The sequence below is a fragment of the Alosa pseudoharengus genome, unplaced genomic scaffold (genome assembly GCF_046254945.1).
Source record: "Alosa pseudoharengus isolate Yale_2024_CS ecotype anadromous, Long Island Sound unplaced genomic scaffold, YU_APseudo_1.1 YU_APseudo_1.1_scf_1, whole genome shotgun sequence".
NCBI lineage: Eukaryota > Metazoa > Chordata > Actinopteri > Clupeiformes > Clupeidae > Alosa > Alosa pseudoharengus.
In genome coordinates this window covers 44,163,137-44,185,056 of record NW_027468564.1, presented here as the reverse complement: position 1 = coordinate 44,185,056, position 21,920 = coordinate 44,163,137, and the positions used below count along the sequence as shown (strand labels likewise).

General features: G+C 41.3%; 2 protein-coding genes across 3 annotated transcripts; one reads left to right on the top strand and one right to left on the bottom strand.

The window, feature by feature from the left end:
- Window positions 1-1,744: 1,744 nt before the first annotated feature.
- Window positions 1,745-7,623, bottom strand: gpank1 (G patch domain and ankyrin repeats 1). The gene is made up of 4 exons (XM_076289927.1): window positions 7,431-7,623; window positions 6,325-7,105; window positions 5,227-5,440; window positions 1,745-2,182 (listed from the first exon to the last, which is right to left on the bottom strand). Exons 2-4 carry the CDS (start codon window positions 7,005-7,007, stop codon window positions 1,937-1,939), a joined length of 1,143 nt encoding a protein of 380 aa, XP_076146042.1. The 5' UTR covers window positions 7,008-7,105; window positions 7,431-7,623; the 3' UTR covers window positions 1,745-1,936.
- Window positions 7,624-9,960: 2,337 nt separating this feature from the next.
- Window positions 9,961-21,662, top strand: LOC143129650 (uncharacterized). Of its 2 annotated transcripts, XR_012987993.1 has the most exons (8): window positions 9,961-10,141; window positions 10,237-10,568; window positions 10,675-10,736; window positions 15,616-15,682; window positions 15,777-15,950; window positions 18,973-19,222; window positions 19,617-21,202; window positions 21,261-21,662. XR_012987993.1 is itself a non-coding variant. In XM_076289926.1 (7 exons), the coding sequence occupies exons 2-7, from the start codon at window positions 10,479-10,481 to the stop codon at window positions 20,957-20,959; spliced, it is 1,986 nt and encodes a 661-aa protein (XP_076146041.1). In that variant the 5' UTR covers window positions 9,961-10,141; window positions 10,237-10,478; the 3' UTR covers window positions 20,960-21,662. The 2 variants fall into 2 exon arrangements, 1 of the variants encoding a protein (XP_076146041.1); XM_076289926.1 differs by having other exon boundaries at window positions 19,617-21,662.
- The last annotated feature ends 258 nt before the right edge of the window (window positions 21,663-21,920 follow it).

Here is a 21,920-nt window from a genome sequence, read left to right as displayed (position 1 = left end):
CTGCTCCTTAGCGTTTTTAACTCTGCTGTTACTGTGACTGAAGGGACCCAGGTGACTTACCTGTGGTGGCAGAATGGGAGAGTGAACTAAGCTCCAGGATTCCTGGTGGTCCAAGGACTCCCTTTAGAGGTAAAAGCACCTTTATTCCGACTCACAAAAAAGAAATGCATCCATAGACACATACTGCAGATTAGTGGAGAAAGATGTTTCCCTCCTGTTGAGTAAAAAGAGGGAATATAAGGTGGCCAACAACTTGACTAAGGATCAGAGGATGGAACTGAACTCTATAAAAAAACAACAAATCAGTGGTGATCCAGAGCGCAGATAAGGGTGGTGCTATTGTCATCATGAACCGGGCAGCATATGATGGGGAAATTCAGAGACAATTGAACAATACCACATTCTATAATAAATTAAATTGTAATCCTCACAGGAATTCAAACAGCGTATCAGAGGGAAGTTGGATTCCCTCCTAGAAAGTGGAGAAATTACAAAACAGGAACATGCTTTCATGGTAGTAGACTTTCCTGTCACTCCAGTTTTATATACTCTTCCCAAAATCCACAAAATCTACACAGATGTACCCCCGGGACGGCCCATTGTGGCAGCCATTGGGTCTCTAACAGAGAAAATTGCAGCATTCGTGGATTATTTTCTCCAACCACTTGTTACCTCTCTTCTATCCTATGTAAAGGACTCAATGGAGTTCATTAAAATGATCCAATTAACAGATGAACACTGCTTCTTGGTGACCATGGACATTGAGTCTCTTTACACCAACGTACCCTTTGAAGGGGGTCTCAAGGCAGTAGAATTCTTTTTAAATCAGCGCTCTATCTACACCCCAAGTACTTCCTGCATTGTGGACCTCATTGAAATTGTTCTCACATCTAGTTTTTTCCTCTCTGGCTCTGATTTTTACCTTCAGTTGTCAGGAACGAGCATGGGAGCCAAAATGGCCCCAAGTTTTGCATCCCTTTACTGTGGACTCCTTGAAAGGGAAATCATCCTGAACCAACTATGCAACCCACACCTACCCTCAATTTCCAACTGGAGGAGGTATATAGATTACATTTTTTCATTTGGACAGGTTCTGAGGCCCAATTGAAACAATTTCATGAGTTTTTCAACACCAACAGTCGCCATTTGAAATTCACAATGGAATATGACAAGCACAGGATGAACTTCTGGATCTACACCCTCGACACTTTAGCTCCAAAAGGGTTGAATGAAGACCTTGATTTGAACTGTTGTAACACACCTTAGTGGTATTCCTTACTATCTCTTTATTTCTTTATTTTGTATGACAAATGTTGGAATATACATATTTTGATATTTACATTTATACCTGTATTTATATCTGTCCTTTCATGATGGAATTGCACTTTAACGTGATTGATCGCATGACCTATCATGGATGTATATATGGAGGTGTCTCCCCACTTATTTCATGTCTGATGAAGGGTTGGGGCCCGAAACGTCACATGTGGTGATATAGCCTACAAATTAAAAAAACGCTAAGGAGCAGATTCTGGTGTGCGGACTCAACATTCTTTTACATGCTTGTGCTTTCCTGTACTCAACTATTTGGATGTGCGTGCTGCACCCTTGAACTTTCATTGCCTCAACATGCCCTCAGTGGAGAGTTTACAGAATATATTTTGGTAATTCATCTCTATTGATAATAATATAATGTGTAAATAAGCAAACAACCACAAATTTTGATAAAAGTCAGTATATTTCACAAAACAATACACCCACTATATAAACCCTATATTAATCAAAAGGTATTTCTCCAACTGTATTGTGTTCATCTCATCACAGGTCTATTCATTTGGCTGACTCATTCTCAAATGCAGTCTGTTGAAGTCCATTTTGATTTTCTCGGCATGAGTTACCTGGCTGCTTGCTCGTAACCATAGTAACACACCCCTAGTCACAAGTCAACATTAAATGAGTTCCGGAAGTCTCTCTCCCAGCCCCGCTGACTCTCTTCTCTCCTCCTCTGGGCTTTGGCGTTGAGCGTTGTCCCCTTCTCTCGTCTTTCCGTCGACTTAGTTGGCCGCTCCACTGCCTGAGCGTCCTTTGCCTGAAAGTGTGTCACCTTGGGGCGAGGGGTTGGTCCGTACCCCAATCCGGCCTGGTCCCGCTTCAGTATGGTGCGGACTGGCTGTCTTGGTCCCTGTTATTTTTGATTTTTTTTTGGGAGGGGGGGGGGGGGGGGGGGGTAGTTAAAGAAGCATATTATCATATTATCAATCTGAAGCCATTATTTTGAATTACCCTGTCAAGACCCCTTACAATATTAGTGCACAAATCTAGGCAGCCCACACACACACACACACACACTTAATTTCTACAATGGGGGAACCTCTGTACACAGTAGCTGGTACATGGTTATGCAACACCTGCGATGACCAATGCAACACAAATCAGAGGTTACCTCAACATGCCCTCAAAGGAGAGTTTAGAATAATAATTTGATAATTTTAACTAGTTAACATATTCATCTCTCTTGACAATAATATAACTGCATAATTAAGCAAACCATCTCTTAATTTCTCCTATTCTTGACCTCTTCCACCATTTCCCACATTCACTCTTTCAAGAAAAAATAAATAAATCACTCTCCACTTCATTCAGTAAGCAAGACTATATTTCTCGATAACAAAGGGGAAACAGCGCAAAGTGATGACTGTGTTCCACTGGCCAACCCAGAGGAGTCTGACATCGGTGGAGGCCTGTTTCCGCCACAAAAAAATTATGAGATACTAAGTCATAATTATGAGATATATAGTCAAACTTATGATATACTAAGTCTTAGTAATTAATGAGTATTTAAAATGTAATTTATTTTAGTTAGTTAATTTTCAAAATGTTAATATTGTAGGTCTATCTGAGTAATTTATATAACTTTCCACCTCACTTAACTCCGTAACCGTAGCCTGCACAATATTGTTACATTTGCGGTTCGTTGCCAGTTCAATATCAAACAAAATCACCGATTTCCCTCCATTTCAGTCAATGAGAACACTTTAATTGTTATTGTTGATGTGCACTTGCTGTAGGCTAGATAAGGAAAATGTCAAAAAGAAAAGTTTCCATCTGAAGACTGATTCTGAAAACGCAAAATGAAGTGCCCGTTATATATATAGCACACTGCAACGAGTTAGTATTGCTGTGTTAACCCTGTTCTGTTCCACTTGCATGTGAGAAATCTTTCTCCGTTTAGTCCTAAATGAAAACGATTCAAACTCTCTAGCCACTCACTCGCAATTCACTGACGTCAGGTTCACTTAAAGCAGCCAGGCTTATGATATACTAAGTCTTAGTAATTACTTTTTGACATGTGAGAAATCTTTCTCACATACGAAAAATATAAAGACAAACCTGCGCTCAAGTTTAAGGGCAATTCCACGCAAAACTGCCACATCCATAACGCCAACACAATGGCATGGTATTTAGTTGGCATTATGGATATATGACAGTTTTACGTGGAGTTGCCCTTAAATGATGACAGCCTCAATTCTTGCATGAAACTTCACCTCACTTAATATGAGCCAGCCAGACTCCAAGGCAATCACCAAATCTAATCTCTGGTAGGCCTAATGTTCAATTTCGCCAATGACATGTCAACGAAAATTGAGTGTTGTGTTGTTAACTATGATGTTACTTTGCATACCAAAGGACACTGGGAAAATAGGGGACGTGGTGTTTAGCCTACATGGGAAGGCCTATACTTCTGTCATTCCACTTTACATTTCAAGTTACTTGCACATTACTTTTAAAACTAGTAGAAAATAGAGATGCACCGATATGGAATTTTAGGGCCGATAACGATAACCGATATTTATTGGTTTGTTGTGGCCGATACCGATACGATAACCGATAATATTACTCTTGAAAAAAAATTGTGAAAAGTGATTTGGGGAAAGCATTTAATAAGCATAATTTTATTGCAGTAATTTTACCTACCACCAAATGATGGACAGAACTCATAATAGTCCTCAATAGTACGGCAGTCAACAACATAACAGTAGTCTAGCCCTACAGTATGTGTGGCTGCTTTAAGTGAACCTGACGTCAGTGAATTGCGAGTGAGTGGCTAGAGAGTTTGAATCGTTTTCATTTAGGACTAAACGGTCATAAACGGCTCAGCTTGGAATAAGATACAGTATAGCGACCAAATCAGTGTTTGTGAGGGAAGCTTAGGTTTAGTTTCAACTGCGGGTAACTGAATAAAGCTGCAACTCCTCAGACTGTATCTTAGGTCCGTCTACTCTGTTGCGCACAACCTGCTGCAGCAGAAATGAAAGGAGTTAGCCCCGAAGGTTTTAATAACTTATTATGATGACCTGTCTGGAACTGAAGCACGAATGGTTAGCATATTTCTAGGTAATAATACAAAACCCAAGCTAAAGTAATGCAAATATAATACTAAAACACAACTTAGAACTAGGGCTACTTATGTACTCGTCCCGATTACGAGTTTGTTTATTTGTTTCCCCGACCAGCGCCATAAAGTGCAAACACACCAGCACAAGACCGCTCTAGATAGGGCTGAGCTCCGCTCTGTTATGGTTAAATGGCGGATCATTCATGAGAGGATTTTGAGATGCACAGATTCCCAAATGAACGCATATCCACAGATTTTGTTAGAGTGGTGAAATACATTCACACCGCTGACATTATATTGAGGAAAAAGTATAGCCAACCAGCTCAAGTAGCTCAGTGTAGCCAGACGGACCTTACGTAGGCCTAAATTAGGACTTTAAAAAATATCGGCGCAAATTATCGGCCAGAATTCTGTTATCGGACCGATAATAATATTTAAATTTTTTCACTTATCGGCTAATAATATATCGGCCGCCGATATATCGTGCATCCCTAGTAGAAAATGTTAAAAAATCCTCTGTTGAATGAAAGTAACTGTAAATTAAATATCCAAACTTTTTCTTGTAACCGTCTTTATGTGGCTCTTCTGAGATTAAAAAGAAATACATTTGGTAAAAGTGGCTCTCCAGGCAAAAAATTAATTTGGTAAAAGTGGCTCTCTAGGCAAAAAAGGTTCCCGACCCCTGCTCTAGTATAACATACATACATACTTATATGAAAGTACTGTATAAAATGATACACTGTGTGTAAAAGTATAAATTTACTGTATATGTTTACATGTATCTAGCTGAAGCGGTACGTATTGCCTCTGACCCAGAATGCGTGCCTTACCTGTCCCTCTGGCCCCAGGCCGGCTCCAGGGTTCCAGCCGCTGCGGAGCATCATGCGGTAGCCGGCGCTGGACGGGGGTAGGCAGTAGTGCGGGGCGGCCGGCTGGCTAAGGCGGCCGCGGTTGAACTGGTGCAGTGTGGAGCTCTGGTGCCGTGCCTCCGACCCGCTGTAGAGGCTCTCGCACACCGAGCACCACTGGGGGGTCTGCTGAGCGCTGGAAGGGACGGGGACGGGGGGGTTACAACAGCAGGAGTGGGGCAGGTATATGATGGGGTAGCGGAATTACAACAGCAGGAGTGGGGCAGGTATATGATGGGGGTAGCGGAATTACAACAGCAGGAATGGGAAATGCATATTATGGGGGTAGCAAAATTACAACAGCAGGAGTGGGGCAGGTATATGATGGAGGTGGGGTGGTGAGTGGTTAAATGATATATGAAAAAGAGGTTGGAGAGGGCATATGATGAGGAGGAGAGGGTGTGTGTGATGAGGAGGAGGGGGTGTGTGTGATGAGGAGGAGGGGGTGTGTGTGATGAGGAGGAGGGGGTGTGTATGATGATGAGGAGGGGGTGTGTATGATGAGGAGGAGAGGGTGTGTGTGATGAGGAGGAGGAGAGGGTGTGTGTGATGAGGAGGAGGGGGTGTGTATGATGATGAGGAGGGGGTGTGTATGATGAGGAGGAGAGGGTGTGTGTGATGAGGAGGAGGAGAGGGTGTGTGTGATGAGGAGGAGGGGGTGTGTGTGATGAGGAGGAGGGGGTGTGTGATGATGAGAGGGTGTGTGTGATGAGGAGGGGGTGTGTGTGATGAGGAGGAGAGGGTGTGTGTGATGAGGAGGAGAGGGTGTGTGTGATGAGGAGGAGGAGAGGGTGTGTGTGATGAGGAGGAGGAGAGGGTGTGTGTGATGAGGGGAGGGGGGGTTGGGGGGGGGTGTAAGATAGCAGAAGTATATGAAAGAAAGGGACGGTAGATGATGGTGGTGGAAAGATTGGGAGAGAAAGGAAATTTTGCTTCTTTATAGAGTAATTTTCCGTGTCTGTGTCTGAGTATAATGTGCGTACTGTACGTGCTGGTGAATCACTTGTGACCGCCCTTTACCTGGTTCCCGCCGGCCTCTCGCCGTTGCCCGACCCTGCCGTGCCGGCTCCGTGTCTGTCCAGCACTCTCACCACGTCGTTGTGGCCGGCCTGCTCGGCCAGGTCGCGTGCGTCCCGCCCCTGCGTGTCCACCATCCCCACCCAAGAGGCCCCATGGTCCAGCAGCAGCCGCACGGCCTCCGCCCGGCCCGCGTGGCTGGCGCACATCACCGCAGTCCAGTAGAACCCGTCGTGGAAGTTCACATCCACCTGCGGGCCCTTGAGGAGCTTCCGCAAGGTGGCCAGGTCCCCTTCCTGTGCGACACGAAGGAGCCTGTGTCCATCTTTCTCACTGCTGGAGCCTTGGGGCGGTTGCGGCCTTCGTCCCCCTTCGTCACCTCCTCTTCTCGCTCCTCCCCCACGACCGCTACCTCCTGCTTCTCCTCTTCTTTCCTGACCTCTCCTGTGATGTGGACCAACTCTCCGCCTCTGCTCTCCTAATCCCTTGTTTTTCTTGCCTCTTTTGTGTTCTCCTCTTGTTTCCTGGCCCTGCTCTTTTTCCGCAAGAAGGCTTCGGTAGAAGTTTCTGGCCTCGTCACCAGTGAGAGCCAAAGCGCTACGGTCTTCCTCCCCATCTCCTCTTTGTCTTCCACCTATCCATATCTGATCGTCTTTGGCAGGGGTGAAGAAGACGGAGGCACTCATGACGAGTACGGAGAACTTAGTGACGTGAAATCAATGGGTCGCTACAGCAAATATTCTTAGTTGCTAACCGCTCAATCCTCTCTTCACAGTATTGAAACCTGTGCAGTGGTTGGAGAAATAAACAGGGAACACGGAAATGGATATATTTAATCGTTCTGGCACACAGATAATATTGTCACATACATGACCTAGCTAGCTTTCAACATTTCTGTATTAAATGTGAGGAAATGGCACATTGTGTCTAGTATTTCTCAGTGTATGTTACTGTAAACTCCAGGGCTTCTTCAGCGAAAAGGTGAATGTGTAACGTTAGGCAACTTGTAAGACAGAAGATTTAGATTTAGACTAATGTTCACGGAGGGAGAGAGGACAACAACAACAATAACAACAACAAAACATTGAAGATAGCTTAACTTAACTCACCATGCGTAAACTGTTGATTTACGTTTACCTCAGATATGTCATGCCACCAATCGTGTTAAATAAAGACAGCGCCTATACTATACTGTACAGTGCGCCATCAGAAAATGTACAATGTACACACATATTCTGACATAAGTCAACAAATGTGGTCACTTGTTAGCCAAGGTAGTTTCAGGTTAGCTTCATGGGTAGCTTCAGGGTAGCTTACGTGTCGTCTTCTTCTTTGGTAGTTACCCAATAATACATCACCGCCACCCTATGGATGGAGTGTGCCGTTGCAATCACAGCAATCTGGTCAAGTCAAGTTATTTTAATTAACTAATTTTAAGTAACAACATTGCACTTAAGTTCTTTACATAAAAATAAGAAAATATTAATAAGCTAAATAAAGAAAACAACAGCTGGGCCTACTAATATACCCTAATATTAATGAACATAAAACAAAAACGAAAGAAGATGATGTAAAACAACAGAGAGAAAAGGTAGAGGTGAAGGGATCAAAAGCTAGGGAGAAGAGGTAGGTCTTTAAAGATAGGCCTACTGATAGTGGGGCAGGATTTGACATCAGGCTATTCCAGAGCTGCATGGGAGCAGAGGAAGCTTTTTCACCTTTAGATTTTAGGGAAGCAGAAGGAACACAAAGAAGATGCTGGAAAGATGATTGAAGAGGACTAGGGTGCAGGCTTGTGCAAAATTCCAGAATTGAATTGAAACTGGCTCTTAAATTCCAATTCAATTCTTGAATTTCACTTGCATTTCAATTGAGGTAGCAAACAGGAAGCAGAATTGCAATTTGAATTGTAACCTTGCTAGGGTGACAGTAAGGATTTGAAAGATCACAGATATTGAGGGGCTAAGCCATTTAAAGCTGTGTAAACAAACATAGCATTTTAAAATTAATTCTGTGTTCCACAGGAAGCCAGTGCAGTTTAGCCAACACATGATATGTGGTCACATTTCTAGATCCAGTTAACAATCTGGCTGCAGCATTTTGGATCAGCATGGAGTCTATTCAGGGTGGATTTAGTTAAACATAACGTGAGTTGCTGTAATCAAGCCTTGAGGAAATGGCATGGATGAGAATTTCTAAATCACTGTAAGAGAGAAAAGACTTAAGCTTTGCTATTATTCTTAGCTGGAAAAAGCTTCCCTTGACAACAGTATTGACTTTCTTAAAAGTCAAAGATGAGTCTAAGAAAACACCTAGGTTCTTAACAACACTGTGATAGTTAACAGACAGAGAGCCTTGCTTTGTTGACAGCTACTTGGTGGTCCATAAATGATCACTTCTGTTTTATTGTCATTTAGCTGTAAAAAAAAATGCCATCCAATTCTTAATGTCATTGAGACAGAGGAAAAGGTTGCTCAATGAGCAGAAATTTTCAGGGGCCATAATTGGGTATCATCTGCGTAGCAACACATTTTTTATTGATTAAAAGCATGGGAAGCTAGCCTGGCGGGCCATCCTATATCATTGAAATGTATAGTCTGGAATCGAACCATTCACCTCGCTTAATCCAAGGGGCGGGCAGAGAATTGTCTTTCAAACTGCCTAGGCATGCAATAGGCCAGGGCTACGACCATATCCGTATCCGGTCGGCAAAACGGCAAATACATCCTTCTTCGAAAGGAATGACTTAAGTGCATTGTGTTGCTCAACTTTCAAAGAAAAGCACAAGTCCAACTCCTCCAAAGTTGACGCCAACGCCGATTCAAACAACCACTCTTCGTTCGCCATAGCCACCTTCCTTGTTGTTCACCGTCGCAGGACTGTCGTTATCCTGTTAAGCCCGCCTTATGAAAAATAGAGCGCTGTGATTGGATGACGTCCACGGCGTCAGCCAATAGAAATCCCTATGGTTTGATACTTACAGGCTGAGCAAATTAATTTGCCGCCGCTAGGGTGCGTCTAGATTTCTAGGCTAATGGGAAGCATGTTTAAAGAGAATAATAGAGGCCCTAAACCACACTTAATATGAGCAGATGATGAGGAAGCATTACCTTAATGCACTGAAAAAGATCTATCAGTTAAGATCTGAACCAATTTAACACACACCTTGCAGATCAACTTCAAAAAGGATCCTGCGGTGATCCGCTGGCTCTCTCTCTCTCTGCTGGAGGTTCTAAGCTAAAGCAGCATGACTAATGTCAACTACCACTGTACAGGTGCTGGTCATATAATTAGAATATCATCAAAAAGTTAATTTATGTCAGTAATTCCATTCAAAAAGTGAAACTTGTATATTATATTCATTCATTGCACACAGACTGGTATATTTCAAATGTTTATTTCTGTTAATTTTGATGATTATAACGGACAACTGTATATTGGTCTGGACCCTGTACAACCTACTCAGACTGGAACATTGATGCTCCAAACCCCTGGTGGTGTTAATGCACAAGGACCAAGCCAATAAAATAAAAAGAAGAAAAAAATGGCCAACCCTGCAGTGTTACTCCTTGCCACGTGGGAGCGCTAAAGTACGGTCGCTATAGGCTACTTACCAAACAATTAACTTCGAAGAAAAAAATGGCATGCTTCAGTTTCAGTCAACATATGTAAATATCAATGGCGGAGACTTTGACTAAAGTTTTTGTTTTGAAATTGTCGTAACTGTTTCGAAAGTGAAATGTGTTGAGCTCCGGTGATTCACCATCGTTTAGCGGCAGTAGGCCTATGACCGCTGCCATATGAGTCGATCATGGACGCCGTAAGTAAAATTAAGTATTACATCTATTAAAAACACGCAGCATTAGCTTCTTCCCGGCTGGACATAAAAGAGTAACTTCCATTACTTTCCCATAGCTTAACGTCACGGACCCAGAGAGCTTGGTCGATATCGGATGAACAAGAACATTATACAGTGCAATATACGATAGCTAAGTGTTTTTGTTGAAGTTTTGATGTTGGTTTCGGGTGTTACTGTGACCCTTTGTTAATATCCGTTTGCATTGTTTACATTCATTTTGCTATGACCAAAGTCTACGGGGCATGCCTTGCTGTTGGAGCAACGGCAAAGGGAAGTGGATTCCTTGCTGAGTGATCAGATGGAGTCCAATCTGCTGCTCAGGATACAAGTGGAAGACCTGCTGAAGAGACTGGACGAGAAGGAGAACAAACTCACACATGCCCAAGAGGTATTGGTGTCCAGTTTCCAAAAAAAAAAAAAAAAATGAATCAGCTGTCTTTAATTTCAATATTTTTATCAGATGTTCGTAAATCCTTTTGTGCGTTGTACAATAGACTATCTCAGCTCTGAGGAACGAGGTGCAGTCACTACAGGAGCAACTGGCTTTTGAGAAAAGGTATGTTCAAGAAAATCATGTTATTCATATTGATTAGGATGAAATCACTGTGATTCACTATAATTGATTGTGGATTGAGCTAGAGCTCTGCTTTTGTGGTGGATAGATGTAAGAGGGATTCCTGCACATGCTGAGCTCCTGAGTATCAGGCTACTCTGTTGCAATTGGGCTCATTCTTTGACACAAGCCAAGTCACAGACCACTCAAAACTCTGTGCCATGTTGTTTGAGGTGCATTGACAGATGTGGGGAAATTCACATGAGTTATATGCAATGTTTTATTGTTGGGCTATAGGATCTATGTCATCCGATTAAATTCTGACCTCCAGCCAAGTTGTATAGCAGGCTATAAATGTAAGTTGTGTAAGATTTGTGGACTAAAAGATAGGTTACAGATTGACTGTTTGGTTGATTTGAAAGACCCATCAACTGTGAAACAGGCACCTTACTTTGGACAATAGCTAAACAATTTATTCATACCATGGTTGGTAGGTTGTTTTATTAGTTGACATTGAGAATGGTGATATGCTGCTGTTGAGACTTCTAACATTAACGTGATAATGACTGGGTAGGCCCTACGAATGATTATTTTGTGCTCCAGTCCTTAACTTCCATTACATGATTATTCTTTCCTGAAGTGGCGTACACCATACATTTATTTACACTGGTGCCAAAAAGGAGCAACATTTTAGAGGAGTGATATAACCCTTAACCCATTTACTCCTAAAATGCCTTCTAAAAACGCCTATAGAATCCTATGGCATTCTAGACTATTTTTCCTGAGGGTTTTCTGAAAACATACTAAAAATTGTCAACATCTACCAAAATGTAATATCTAAGCCTCTGTAGCACCTAGAAACATGAAATAAAAAGCATGCTGCGCTACGCAGCATCCAGCGGGAGGGTCAATGTTGCGCTACGCAGCATCCAGCGGGAGGGTCAATGTTGCGTCATGCAGCATCCAGCGTGAATGGGTTAAAGGTGCTCTAAGCGATGCTGGGTAACGTCACTTCTGTTGACTTTCAAACAAAACCTCCCCCTCCCTCCTGTGCAATTGAAACTCTCCTAAACGTGCATCTCGTCTGGGATTTGCTGGAACAGTTTGTTATGTTTTTATGGGCTAGGTTTGCCCAGGTTGTTTTTGTTGCCGTTTTTGGAGCCTGGGCTGTCCACAGAGTTTGCGTTTTTTTACAGTGTATTCAGGACACAGACGGCTAGCGGTTGGTTAGGTGATGTTTGCAGTAAGTGACGTAAAATGTTTTAGCCTAAAAAAGTGTGTGGCATCGCTTAGAGCACCTTTAAGCCAACTCCTGTCTATTATAGGCCACCAAGTAGTTACAGGAACGTAGTTATAGGAACAGTCTATGGAACATAGTTATAGGAACACTTCTAAACAGTTCTACTAACTACTCTTCCCCCAAAACCGGTTTTTCCATTTGCATTCGCACTGGCCAAGCAAATTGCCCATTCAACTTAGGTTGACAGTGGGCGTGACTTATAAGTTGGACCAATCAACGTAGACCTAGGTCACTAAGGGTTCCTATGCGGACTAGGGAAAAGACCCTGCCCTGAAGTAGGAGCTGAAAGAGTTACAGGAACTGCGGTCAGAGGAACTTAATAATCCCCAAGTTGGTCCGGTCGGAACACAAGAAAAAAAGGGTTCTAGGAACGTTGTTCTAGGAACTGCAAAAATCCCTCTGGTGGGAAAGGGACTCCATGGTGATTTGTTTGCACCTCCAACAACATGGTACATCTTTCGCTTCCCACAAATGCCAGAATGTTTGTGTCAAAGAATTCTGTGTATTTCATGAGAGTAGTTATAGGTAGTTGGTATCATTTGGTACCATTTTTTGGTAGTAAAAAACTCAATATTACTACTAAATTTCCTTGTCAGGATGACTTTACCACCACACCTAGACAAACAAGCACAGCCAGTTGTCACTCATAAAAATAGATATTTTATTTTTGATTGGGATTACTGATTTATATACATTACCATTGTAAAGTTTGGAGACACTTAAAAAAAAAAATCCATTCCACTCCATTATAGACAGAATACCAGCTGAGATCATTTGCATTGTTTTGTTTACTCAGGGCAGCACATTACATTAATTGCAAACGGGTTCTCGACTGTTGTAGAAAGAAATGGCTGATCTTTAATGCAATGTCTATATATATATATATATATATATATATATATATATATATATATATATATATATGTATGGCATATGGTTATGGTATTTAGAAGACACTTTTGTCCAAAGTGACGTACACATAACAACAATACAAAGTTCAATTTAACAGTAAACAACTTAAAAAGTTGGTAAGACTACATTATGGATAAAAGCAATAATAAACAGCAATGTCAATTAAATTAATAGCCTAATGAAAATAAATAAATACTATAATATACAAACCATAACGAATAAGAAAGGCTTAATAAACTAAGTGCATGTTGAACAGATATTTGAAAGAAAAGCATATATTCACAACACTGCTTACATTACCACCAACATAATGGTAAACATGGCTAAATTTTGCTGCAATAATTATGATTAGTTTCTGTATTAATGCATTACATTGCACATGTCAAACAAATTATTACTTACAATATCTACATTGCCCATTATCAGCAACCATTCATCCAATGTTGCAAAGGCACATTCTGTTTATTAATCTGATATCATTTTAAAAGTCTAACTGAAAAAACATTGGAGAACCCTTTTACCTTTTTTATGTAAGCACATATTTATATTCAATATTATATTATATTCAATGCTTTACTAAAGGGAAGAGGAGAGATAGACTTTTCTGCTTAGTCTGTCTGCCTCTCCACCCTCTCCATGTTTGAGTACTGACTGCCCACTAATGTTTTTTACTACTGTTTTACTGCTACACTGTTTTTCATGCTATGTTAGCACTAGGGTTGGGCACCGAAACACGGTTCTAATATGGCACCGGTGCCGACGCAAACGGTAGTAACTGCATCGAATAACAACGTGGATTTCGGTGCCTCATTTCGGTGCTTAAATATCGTTTTTTAAAAAAAAAAATTTTTAATAGTCATCACTGCATGTCATGCGCCATCTCTAACGTCTTGCTCTGATAGCAACACATCCAGATACAGTTACCCAACATAAACACTGGATGTATAAACCTGAGGGATGCACCACATAGGCGAGTGGATGGACAGTGTTTGACAGCTTGCGTGAGCCCAAGTAGCTTACTTTAAAGCGATATCACGAGCTCTAGTAGTGGGCCTAACTACACACAAGCAAAAGGCTATGAAACAACATCAACAGTAGCCTATATGTTACACAATATCCTTGCTAATGCGCTAACTGGCATTTATTTGAAATGTTATCAGCAAAGTTGTAAGGTGAAAACTTTATTTCAAAGTGTGTTCTAAACAACATAATGGCATATTAATCTTTCATGTGCATGAGGCCCATATAGCAATGAATATGAAGATAATGTTAAAAGTTAGCTGGCAAAAACATAAATATGTAGGTTACATACCTGATGTCACTGAGCTGTCAAAGAGGCTACGAAACCATCTCCGTACGTTATCGCTAATTAAACTCAGCTGACTGGCGCATATCCATAGTTGCTGTTAAAATGCCTACTAGGCTTGCGTTGGGAATCTAAACACTTCAACACTGACATGTAGCCCAACATGTTCAAAACTATTGCGTGTTATGGGGGAAGACATGAAACTTCTTGAAGCATTTGGGAACACACTGAATTAACTGGAAAGTAGAGTCCCTGTTAGATTAGCTTCCTTGTAAATGCCGTTGTCCATGACCTGGCAGTTTTATGGCAAGCGGTTTTAACATACCTTATGGCAAAACGCCCACACTGGGTAAACTTGAAAGCAGAGCTTTAGCCTACCATTGTGTGTGCATGCATGGCAAGCTGTTTTAACATTTAAATGTATTATTCGTAGGAGCAATGAGATATTGATAGTAAATTGAAGTTCAATTTCATGTTCAAATTTGTCTTTATCAATAATAAAAAAAGCAATTCATGCTTTAGACCATTTTAATTTAAAACATTTTAAAAACAAAGTACCGGTTCAGGCACCGTTTTGGCACCGGCACCGTTTTAAAAGTATCGATTTAGCACCGGTATCGGATAAAACCCAAACGATACCCAACCCTAATTAGCACACAGGACCAATGACTTCTGCTACAATACTGAATGGCTGTATACTGCTACAATTCTGCTACAATACTGAATACTAAATGGCTGTAACCCTATTACCTCAACCTGTTCTTGCACTGACATAGTTTTTTATATTTTTTATATTACCTTGTCTACATTATACTTTACTCTCCTATTTGTCCATATTATTTATGCTGGTCTTTAGACCTTATTCTTGCACTGTTGGACTACTTTTTGCACCTTCACCACGACACTCACTCTCTTGAGCACCTTACCATGCACACATACCTACAGGACTACTGTTGGACAACCTTTTGCACCTTCACCATGACACTCAATCTCTTGAGCACCTCACCATGCACACAGAACTACAGGCCAGTCCCGGCCCTGTCACTGCAAGCGTCTCATGCTTGATCACCCTCAAGCACACTGGATTTTTTTTATTTCATTTATATAGTATATTTAGTATTTAGTTTCGTTATTATTCTTATCTTCTACTGTCTCTATTGTACAGTAGAGTTTGGTTATATGTTTATACTTATACTTATATTTACAATTTCTGCTGTAAGTGCATGTTGTGTGTGATGTCTGTATGCTACTGAGACCTTTGAATTTCCCCATGGGGATCAATAAAGTATCTATCTATCTATCTATCTATCTATCTATCTATCTATCCATATGATTTTAACCTGTAAGCACCATTCTCCTTATAGGAAGCACCAGAAGCCACAGTCTTTAAGGTCCCGTCATGTCCAAGCCAAAATTGAAGCCAAGACCTTGGTAATCCGTACTCTTTTACAGTTGTTTTACCGTTGTTTTAAATTCATGTATGAAAAATAGAGCACTGTTAATCTTTTTTGTGTGTGTTTTCTAGGTATGCAGAGACCCACCATCAGCAGACCTGTCCTGTAGAACAGGGTTCAGTCCCACAGATCCATCCTGCAATGACATCACAGAGGGGTTGGCAAGGAGTCAGAATGTTGTGTCACACAACCTACCAATCATGTCAGAGAACTGGCCCCTGCCTTGGCGTGCAAGAACCAATGACGTGGGTATTTAATTATTTTTCATGCTGATGGTCAGAAGTGAAGGTCCGAACATGATTTGTGAACTGTTTAGAGTTGAGTTTAGAAAAGTGCTGTTGTGAAGTTGAAATTAACTTCCAAAGTGCCTTTGTTTTAAAGGTAGGTGAGGTTTTAGTGAGGTAAAAAGGTTTTATAGGTCAGCGTTGCTGAATGATGTTGGGTCATTCCGTGTGAAATCACCCAATTTCAGCGCAATTTGGCAGGTGACCCTCTCCGAACAATCTGAAAAAAATCACAGGTGTTTGTAGACCAAATCCATGCATAGATCTTAAATAGTATATCTGTATAACTAATCGTTGCAAAACTACAGCCCTTTGAAACTTCAAGTCATTTTAAGCATTGTGGTGAACAATCCTTTTTGGTCAACTTCCAACATTATTGGCTCTTTTGGTATTTCACACACATTAGTGAAACTATGTGAATAGAAGTACATTTTCCTGTTGAATTAAAATATCCAATCGGATCAGACGTATCTTGTATACTTTCCCCTCTGCAAAGCTCTGAAAATGGCTATAAATTCATAATGTGAAAAGACATCATCACCTTTGAGGGCTTCTCATTCAAAAAGTATGTGACACAAATTCATCAGATTTTTTTCCTACAAATATATGTATTATAAGGTCCTGTCCATGCAATAACTTTGGATGTTATCATTTTCATATTTTCAGAGCATTTTTTTTAAATTGGGCTTGATTTTCAAAAAGCCTGTTTTCATCTTCTCATTTCACCACGTGGACAGTTAACAGGATTTTTTTTAATTTTACCATATATCATTCTGTATGTGAGGATCATCTGCCCAAAATTTGGGCTTGTTGCTGAGTTTCTTCATTGAGATAAGATTTGTTTTAAATATTTTCTATAAATCCACTGAATTTGTACTGGATCTGCAGTACCACTTTGCACCACATGTGGTGCTCTTTTAATACAATGGAAGTCAATGGAAGAGTAAGAGAGTCACTTGTTTGCTGCACATATCCAATCTAAACACACAGTTTATGGTTCATAGTTGAATTGGTCCAAATAATTATTGCAATATGAACAACATACTACTCATACATAAATCTTATTTAGAGAAAATAAACTGATCAAGTAAATTATACACACATAAGACTGACTGGTCATCATACATGCAGCAAGTGCAGCATTTAGCATAATTACCATCTTTGTAATGAGTTTTCTACACCAGCTTCAACCTATCAGTGCCTATGTGAGCACTTTAATAATTTCTAGCCAGCTGGTTAGGCAAAGTCTATATTCATCGTCATGCTTGGGATGCAGTCCTCTGTGATACATAGACAAAGAGCATCAAGATGGAGATCAGTGCTTTAACAAACAATCAAACAATGGGTTTCTAAAATTCAGTTCATCAAGGTATTTCACTTGATGAAGATGACCATGTGTGTTTCCATCACAAGTATTCATAACAAGGTTTGAGGACTCGTGGATCCAAGAGGCATTTGTAAAAAGATGATAAATCTTTAGTATTGATTTTTCTGCATCTGACAATGCACTGAATTTTAGAAAGCCCTTTTTACTTGAACCATATGAACCATAAACTGTGTGTTTAGATTGGATATATGCAGCAAACAAGTGACTCTTACTCTTCCATTGACTTCCATTGTATTAAAAGAGCACCACATGTGGTGAGACAAGTGGTACTGCAGATAAAGTACAAATTCAGTGGATTTATAGACAATATTTGTAAAAAATCTTATCTCAATGAAGAAACTCAGCAACAAGCCCAAATTTTGGGCAGATGATCCTCACATAAAGAATGATATATGGTAAAATTAAAAAAAAGCCTGTTAACTGTCCACGTGGTGAAATGAGAAGATGAAAACGGGCTTTTTGAAAATCAAGCCCAATTTAATAAAAATGCTCTGACAATATGATAAAGTTAACAACCAAAGTTAATGCATGGACATGACCTAATAATCCATACATGAGTGGGAAAAAAATCTGATGAATTTGTGTCACATACTTTTTGAATGACAAGCCCTCAAAGGTGGTGATGTTTTTTCAGATAATGAATTTATAGCCATTTTCAGAGCTTTGCAGAGGGGAAATTACACGAGATACACCTGATTTGATTGGATTGTTTAATTCAACAGGAAAATGTACTTCTATTCACATAGTTTCACTAATGTGTGTGAAATACCAAAAGAGCCAATAATGTTGGAAGTTGAACAAAAAGGATTGTTCACCACGATGCTTAAAATGACATGAAACTTCAAAGGGCTGTAGTTTTGGAACCATTAGTGATACAGATATACTATTTAAGATTTATGCATAGGTTTGGTCTACAAACACCTGTGATTTTTTTCAGATTTTTTGGGAGAGGGTGACCTGCCCGCCACTGGGTGATTTGACACGGAATGACCCTGTTGCATTTATTTATGCTTGTGTTTATGCTTCATAGCTGACGCTTTTGTCCAAAGCAACTTACATTATATTTGAACCAAGGACCAAACAAAACATTCCAGACAGGTAGCTCACCCCTCTCTTCAGTTCTCCCCGAGAAACTCCACACAGTGTTTTGTTATCTTTTGAGGGGCAGGCCACCCACACTGTGTTTCCCATTCACAGTGCTAAGAAGTTCGTGTAAGAAGACCGGGTTTACAGTGTACAGAGAGGATGGAAAGCTAAAGAATCTTGAGAAGATATTTGCTTTGCATTTGCTTTCAGTGTTACAAAAACTGTTACGTGTTAGAAATCGTTTAGATTTGTTTACCCTACTATGAAATTATATAACTGTATTTGTGTAGGCTGTGTTGTGTGTACTACTCAGTAGAGTTTACAGCAGCGCGTGTAGCTGTGGTCATATAACCGACTGATAATTGGTCAACACAGGTTCGACTCCCGAACCTGCCGTTGCCATGTCGCCTTGGATAAAGGAATAGCAGTACTTACCTGTACTCGGTCCCAGGTTGGCCTCGAATCTGGCATGCGTGCTAACAAAGAGCCTCTCCAATACTTTCTTTTTAGGTTTGTGTCGACCAACCCACCATTTTCCTTTCCTGCGTCGTGGAGCCCAACCTCACTCAGTCCTCAAGCTTTGGTAGGAACAGAGCAAGGTCACCACAGCAATGCCCAGTGAAGACCCTATTAGTGAGCATTGAGGACTGCAGACACAAACTTGGACCAGATGGAGTCTTCAAATTACTAGACAGGAAAGATGCGGAGGAAGAGGAGGAAGCCGATGTATTCGATGAAGGCAGTAATCACAAACATAAAAGTAAGTGAGTGTGAAATGTAGTTGTGGCTATTTCTGTACAGTTTGCCACTCTGTAGTGAAAGCAGCTATGCAAATCGTGGTCTGTATCGAGCAATCTAGTTACCAAGTAAAGGATTCTGACACCTTGTAAACACCACCCAGAGCTAATATTGCCATTGCTAAAAACTTGCTAACATGCTAACTGGTGTCTTTTGAAGTAACAGATTTCAGTAATCCCGAATACAGGACGCAGTCTGCAGACCTGAGCTGAAAGCAGTTGTTTGCTTTTGTTATATTTTGTTTCTGTGAGGACTGGTGTCTTTTGGTAATTTAGTTAACAATGTTGTGATGTGGAAAGTGTTAACATTTATCTGTATTTTTTCTAATTCTGCTATATGTCTCATTCACCTCTCAGATGAAGACCTCTTCTCTGGTATGGAGGATTCTTTTCTGGTCAAACACAAAGAAGAAAGGATGAATGGACTTTATTGCTGCAGTCAGTGTAGCAGGAGGTTTTCCAAACAAATCCTCCTCAATTTGCACCTGAAGATGCATGGCATTTCCCAGGTTAAATGTTCTGGTGACTCCGGGCGGCCATCCCACAGCAAGGGAAAGACCACTGAACGGTTATACTCCTGCAATCTATGTAGCAAGACTTTTTCTCAATCAAACCATCTCAAACTGCACCAACGAACACATAGATCGCACGTTGAATCTCAACAGCATATTAAAGACAGGCAACAGACAGACAACAGCCAAAAAGTGTCCCATGCCTGTGATCAATGCAGTAAGACGTTTTCTCGGATAAACTACCTTACTCTGCACCAGAGAAGGCATAAAAGGTCCATGGAATCCTCAGCTCCCATCAAAGATGCGAAGGAGTTAAACAGAGAAATATCCCATGCCTGCGATCAATGCAGTAAGACGTTTTCTCGGATAAACTACCTTACTCTGCACCAGAGAAGGCATAAAAGGTCCATGGAATCCTCAGCTCCCATCAAAGATGCTAAGAGGTTCAATAGAGAAGTGTCCCATGCCTGCGATCAATGCAGTAAGACGTTTTCTCAGATAAACTACCTTAGACTGCACCAGACAATGCATATAAGGCCTCCTGAATCTCCAGTTCCCAATGAAGATGTTAAGAGAAAGCCCATCTGGAAAATTACCTATCCCTGCGATCAATGCAATAAGGTTTTTTCACAGATTAACTACCTCAGACTGCACCAGAAAGTGCATGGTAAGAGTTTATCATTTCAAATTCCCTGTTCAAACAAGGAACAAGCACAAAAGAAGAAAAAGACGTCTAGCAACACACCTCCACGGTGTGGAACATGCGGGAAGGTTTTCTCAAGTTGGGCCTATCTTAAAGTTCACCAGCGGGTACACACCAATGAAAAGCCGTACGCCTGCGTCGTTTGTGACCGGACCTTCGCCACGTCCAGCAACCTCTACACACACCAGAGGACAAGGCACAAGGGTCAGTCCAGCACGTGCGGCGAGTGTGGCAGGAGCTTCCCGTGTCTATCTCAGGAGAAGCCCATTGCTTGCGCTAGCTGTTCCGCGGCGCGGAAGGTCAGACTGTTGGGCAAACTCCAGGAGCACCTGAGGCAGCGCGCTCAGGACAAGCCGCACCAGTGCTCGCGTTGTCCGATGAGGTTCGCGAGCGCGTCGGGGGCCAGGAGTCACCAGCGGAGTCACGCGGGAGAGAGGCCCCTCCGCTTGGTCGAGCTGCGGTCAGAAGTTCGGTCTGTTTGCTGAGCTCCAGCAGCACACGAGGGTGACGCACGCGCAGGAACAAAGGTCGCTTCTGCTCGAAAGCACAGGAGGAGGCACGCGGGAGAAAAGCCATAGGGCTGAATTTGATGCTCAAACTTCACAGCTCTCTTGCACAGTCCAGCAGCACCGAAAGTGCCAGAGGTTTACAAGTCGAGGTAAACTTCAAAGTATACGAGTTGACGCCACAGGGATGAGGAGCATTTTTTCACCCAGTGCTGTGTCAAGGCACACACACACACACACACACACACACACCCACCCACACACCCAGTGCTGTGTCAAGGCTCACCATCTATGGTAGAAGTTGTAGCTCCATAGCCAGACGACCTCCATGTTCGAAACAAGCACACAGTTAGTTAGTAGCATGCTTTTAATGCACTGCAGTAATACACAGCTCCTAAGATCAATGCTATGGCAAGTGTTTGAAATGTGTGATGAGGTGTATATTTCTGAGAAACTTTGTACTGTTTTAAGTTAAGTGTAATTCTGAATGATCCCCCCCCCCCCCTTTTTTTTTTTTGTACATTTTGAAATACTCAATGAATCTGCTAAAGTACTACAGAAGTACTCTATTGTTATTATTGTTGAGAGCAAGCAATACTAAGAAGAAACTAGACAGTATATATTGTGTTTGTACGTTCAGAGAGATTGATTGAAAAAAAAATAAACACAATTTGTTCAGATAGACAGAGGTGGAGTGATTTGTTAATCCTCTGAGGGGACAGAGTCTGGACACGGTAGATGTATGATATTAAACTGATGGTGCCTGACAACTTTTACATTGCAGAGTATGTTGCAGTTGGCCCTGATTCCTGCCGCTCAGTATATCGATATACAGCAACAAATGAATTTGCTTGACCAAGTAACTGATTTCAGTCATCCTGAATACAAGATGCAGTCTGCAGACCTGAGCTGAAAGCAGCTGTTTGCTTTTGTTATTTTG

Excerpts from the sequence above, each read along its gene's own strand:
- gpank1 (XM_076289927.1), bottom strand. The coding sequence starts at position 7,007 with ATGAGTGCCTCCGTCTTCTTCACCCCTGCCAAAGACGATCAGATATGG. Across the intron at positions 5,441-6,324 it reads GAGAGGCCGGCGGGAACCAG|CGCTCAGCAGACCCCCCAGT; the intron begins GTAAAGGGCGGT and ends CGTCCCTTCCAG. Across the intron at positions 2,183-5,226 it reads GCCTGGGGCCAGAGGGACAG|GGACCAAGACAGCCAGTCCG; the intron begins GTAAGGCACGCA and ends CAAAAATAACAG.
- LOC143129650 (XM_076289926.1), top strand. The coding sequence starts at position 10,479 with ATGGAGTCCAATCTGCTGCTCAGGATACAAGTGGAAGACCTGCTGAAG. Across the intron at positions 10,569-10,674 it reads AACTCACACATGCCCAAGAG|ACTATCTCAGCTCTGAGGAA; the intron begins GTATTGGTGTCC and ends GTTGTACAATAG. Across the intron at positions 19,223-19,616 it reads CAGTAATCACAAACATAAAA|ATGAAGACCTCTTCTCTGGT; the intron begins GTAAGTGAGTGT and ends TTCACCTCTCAG.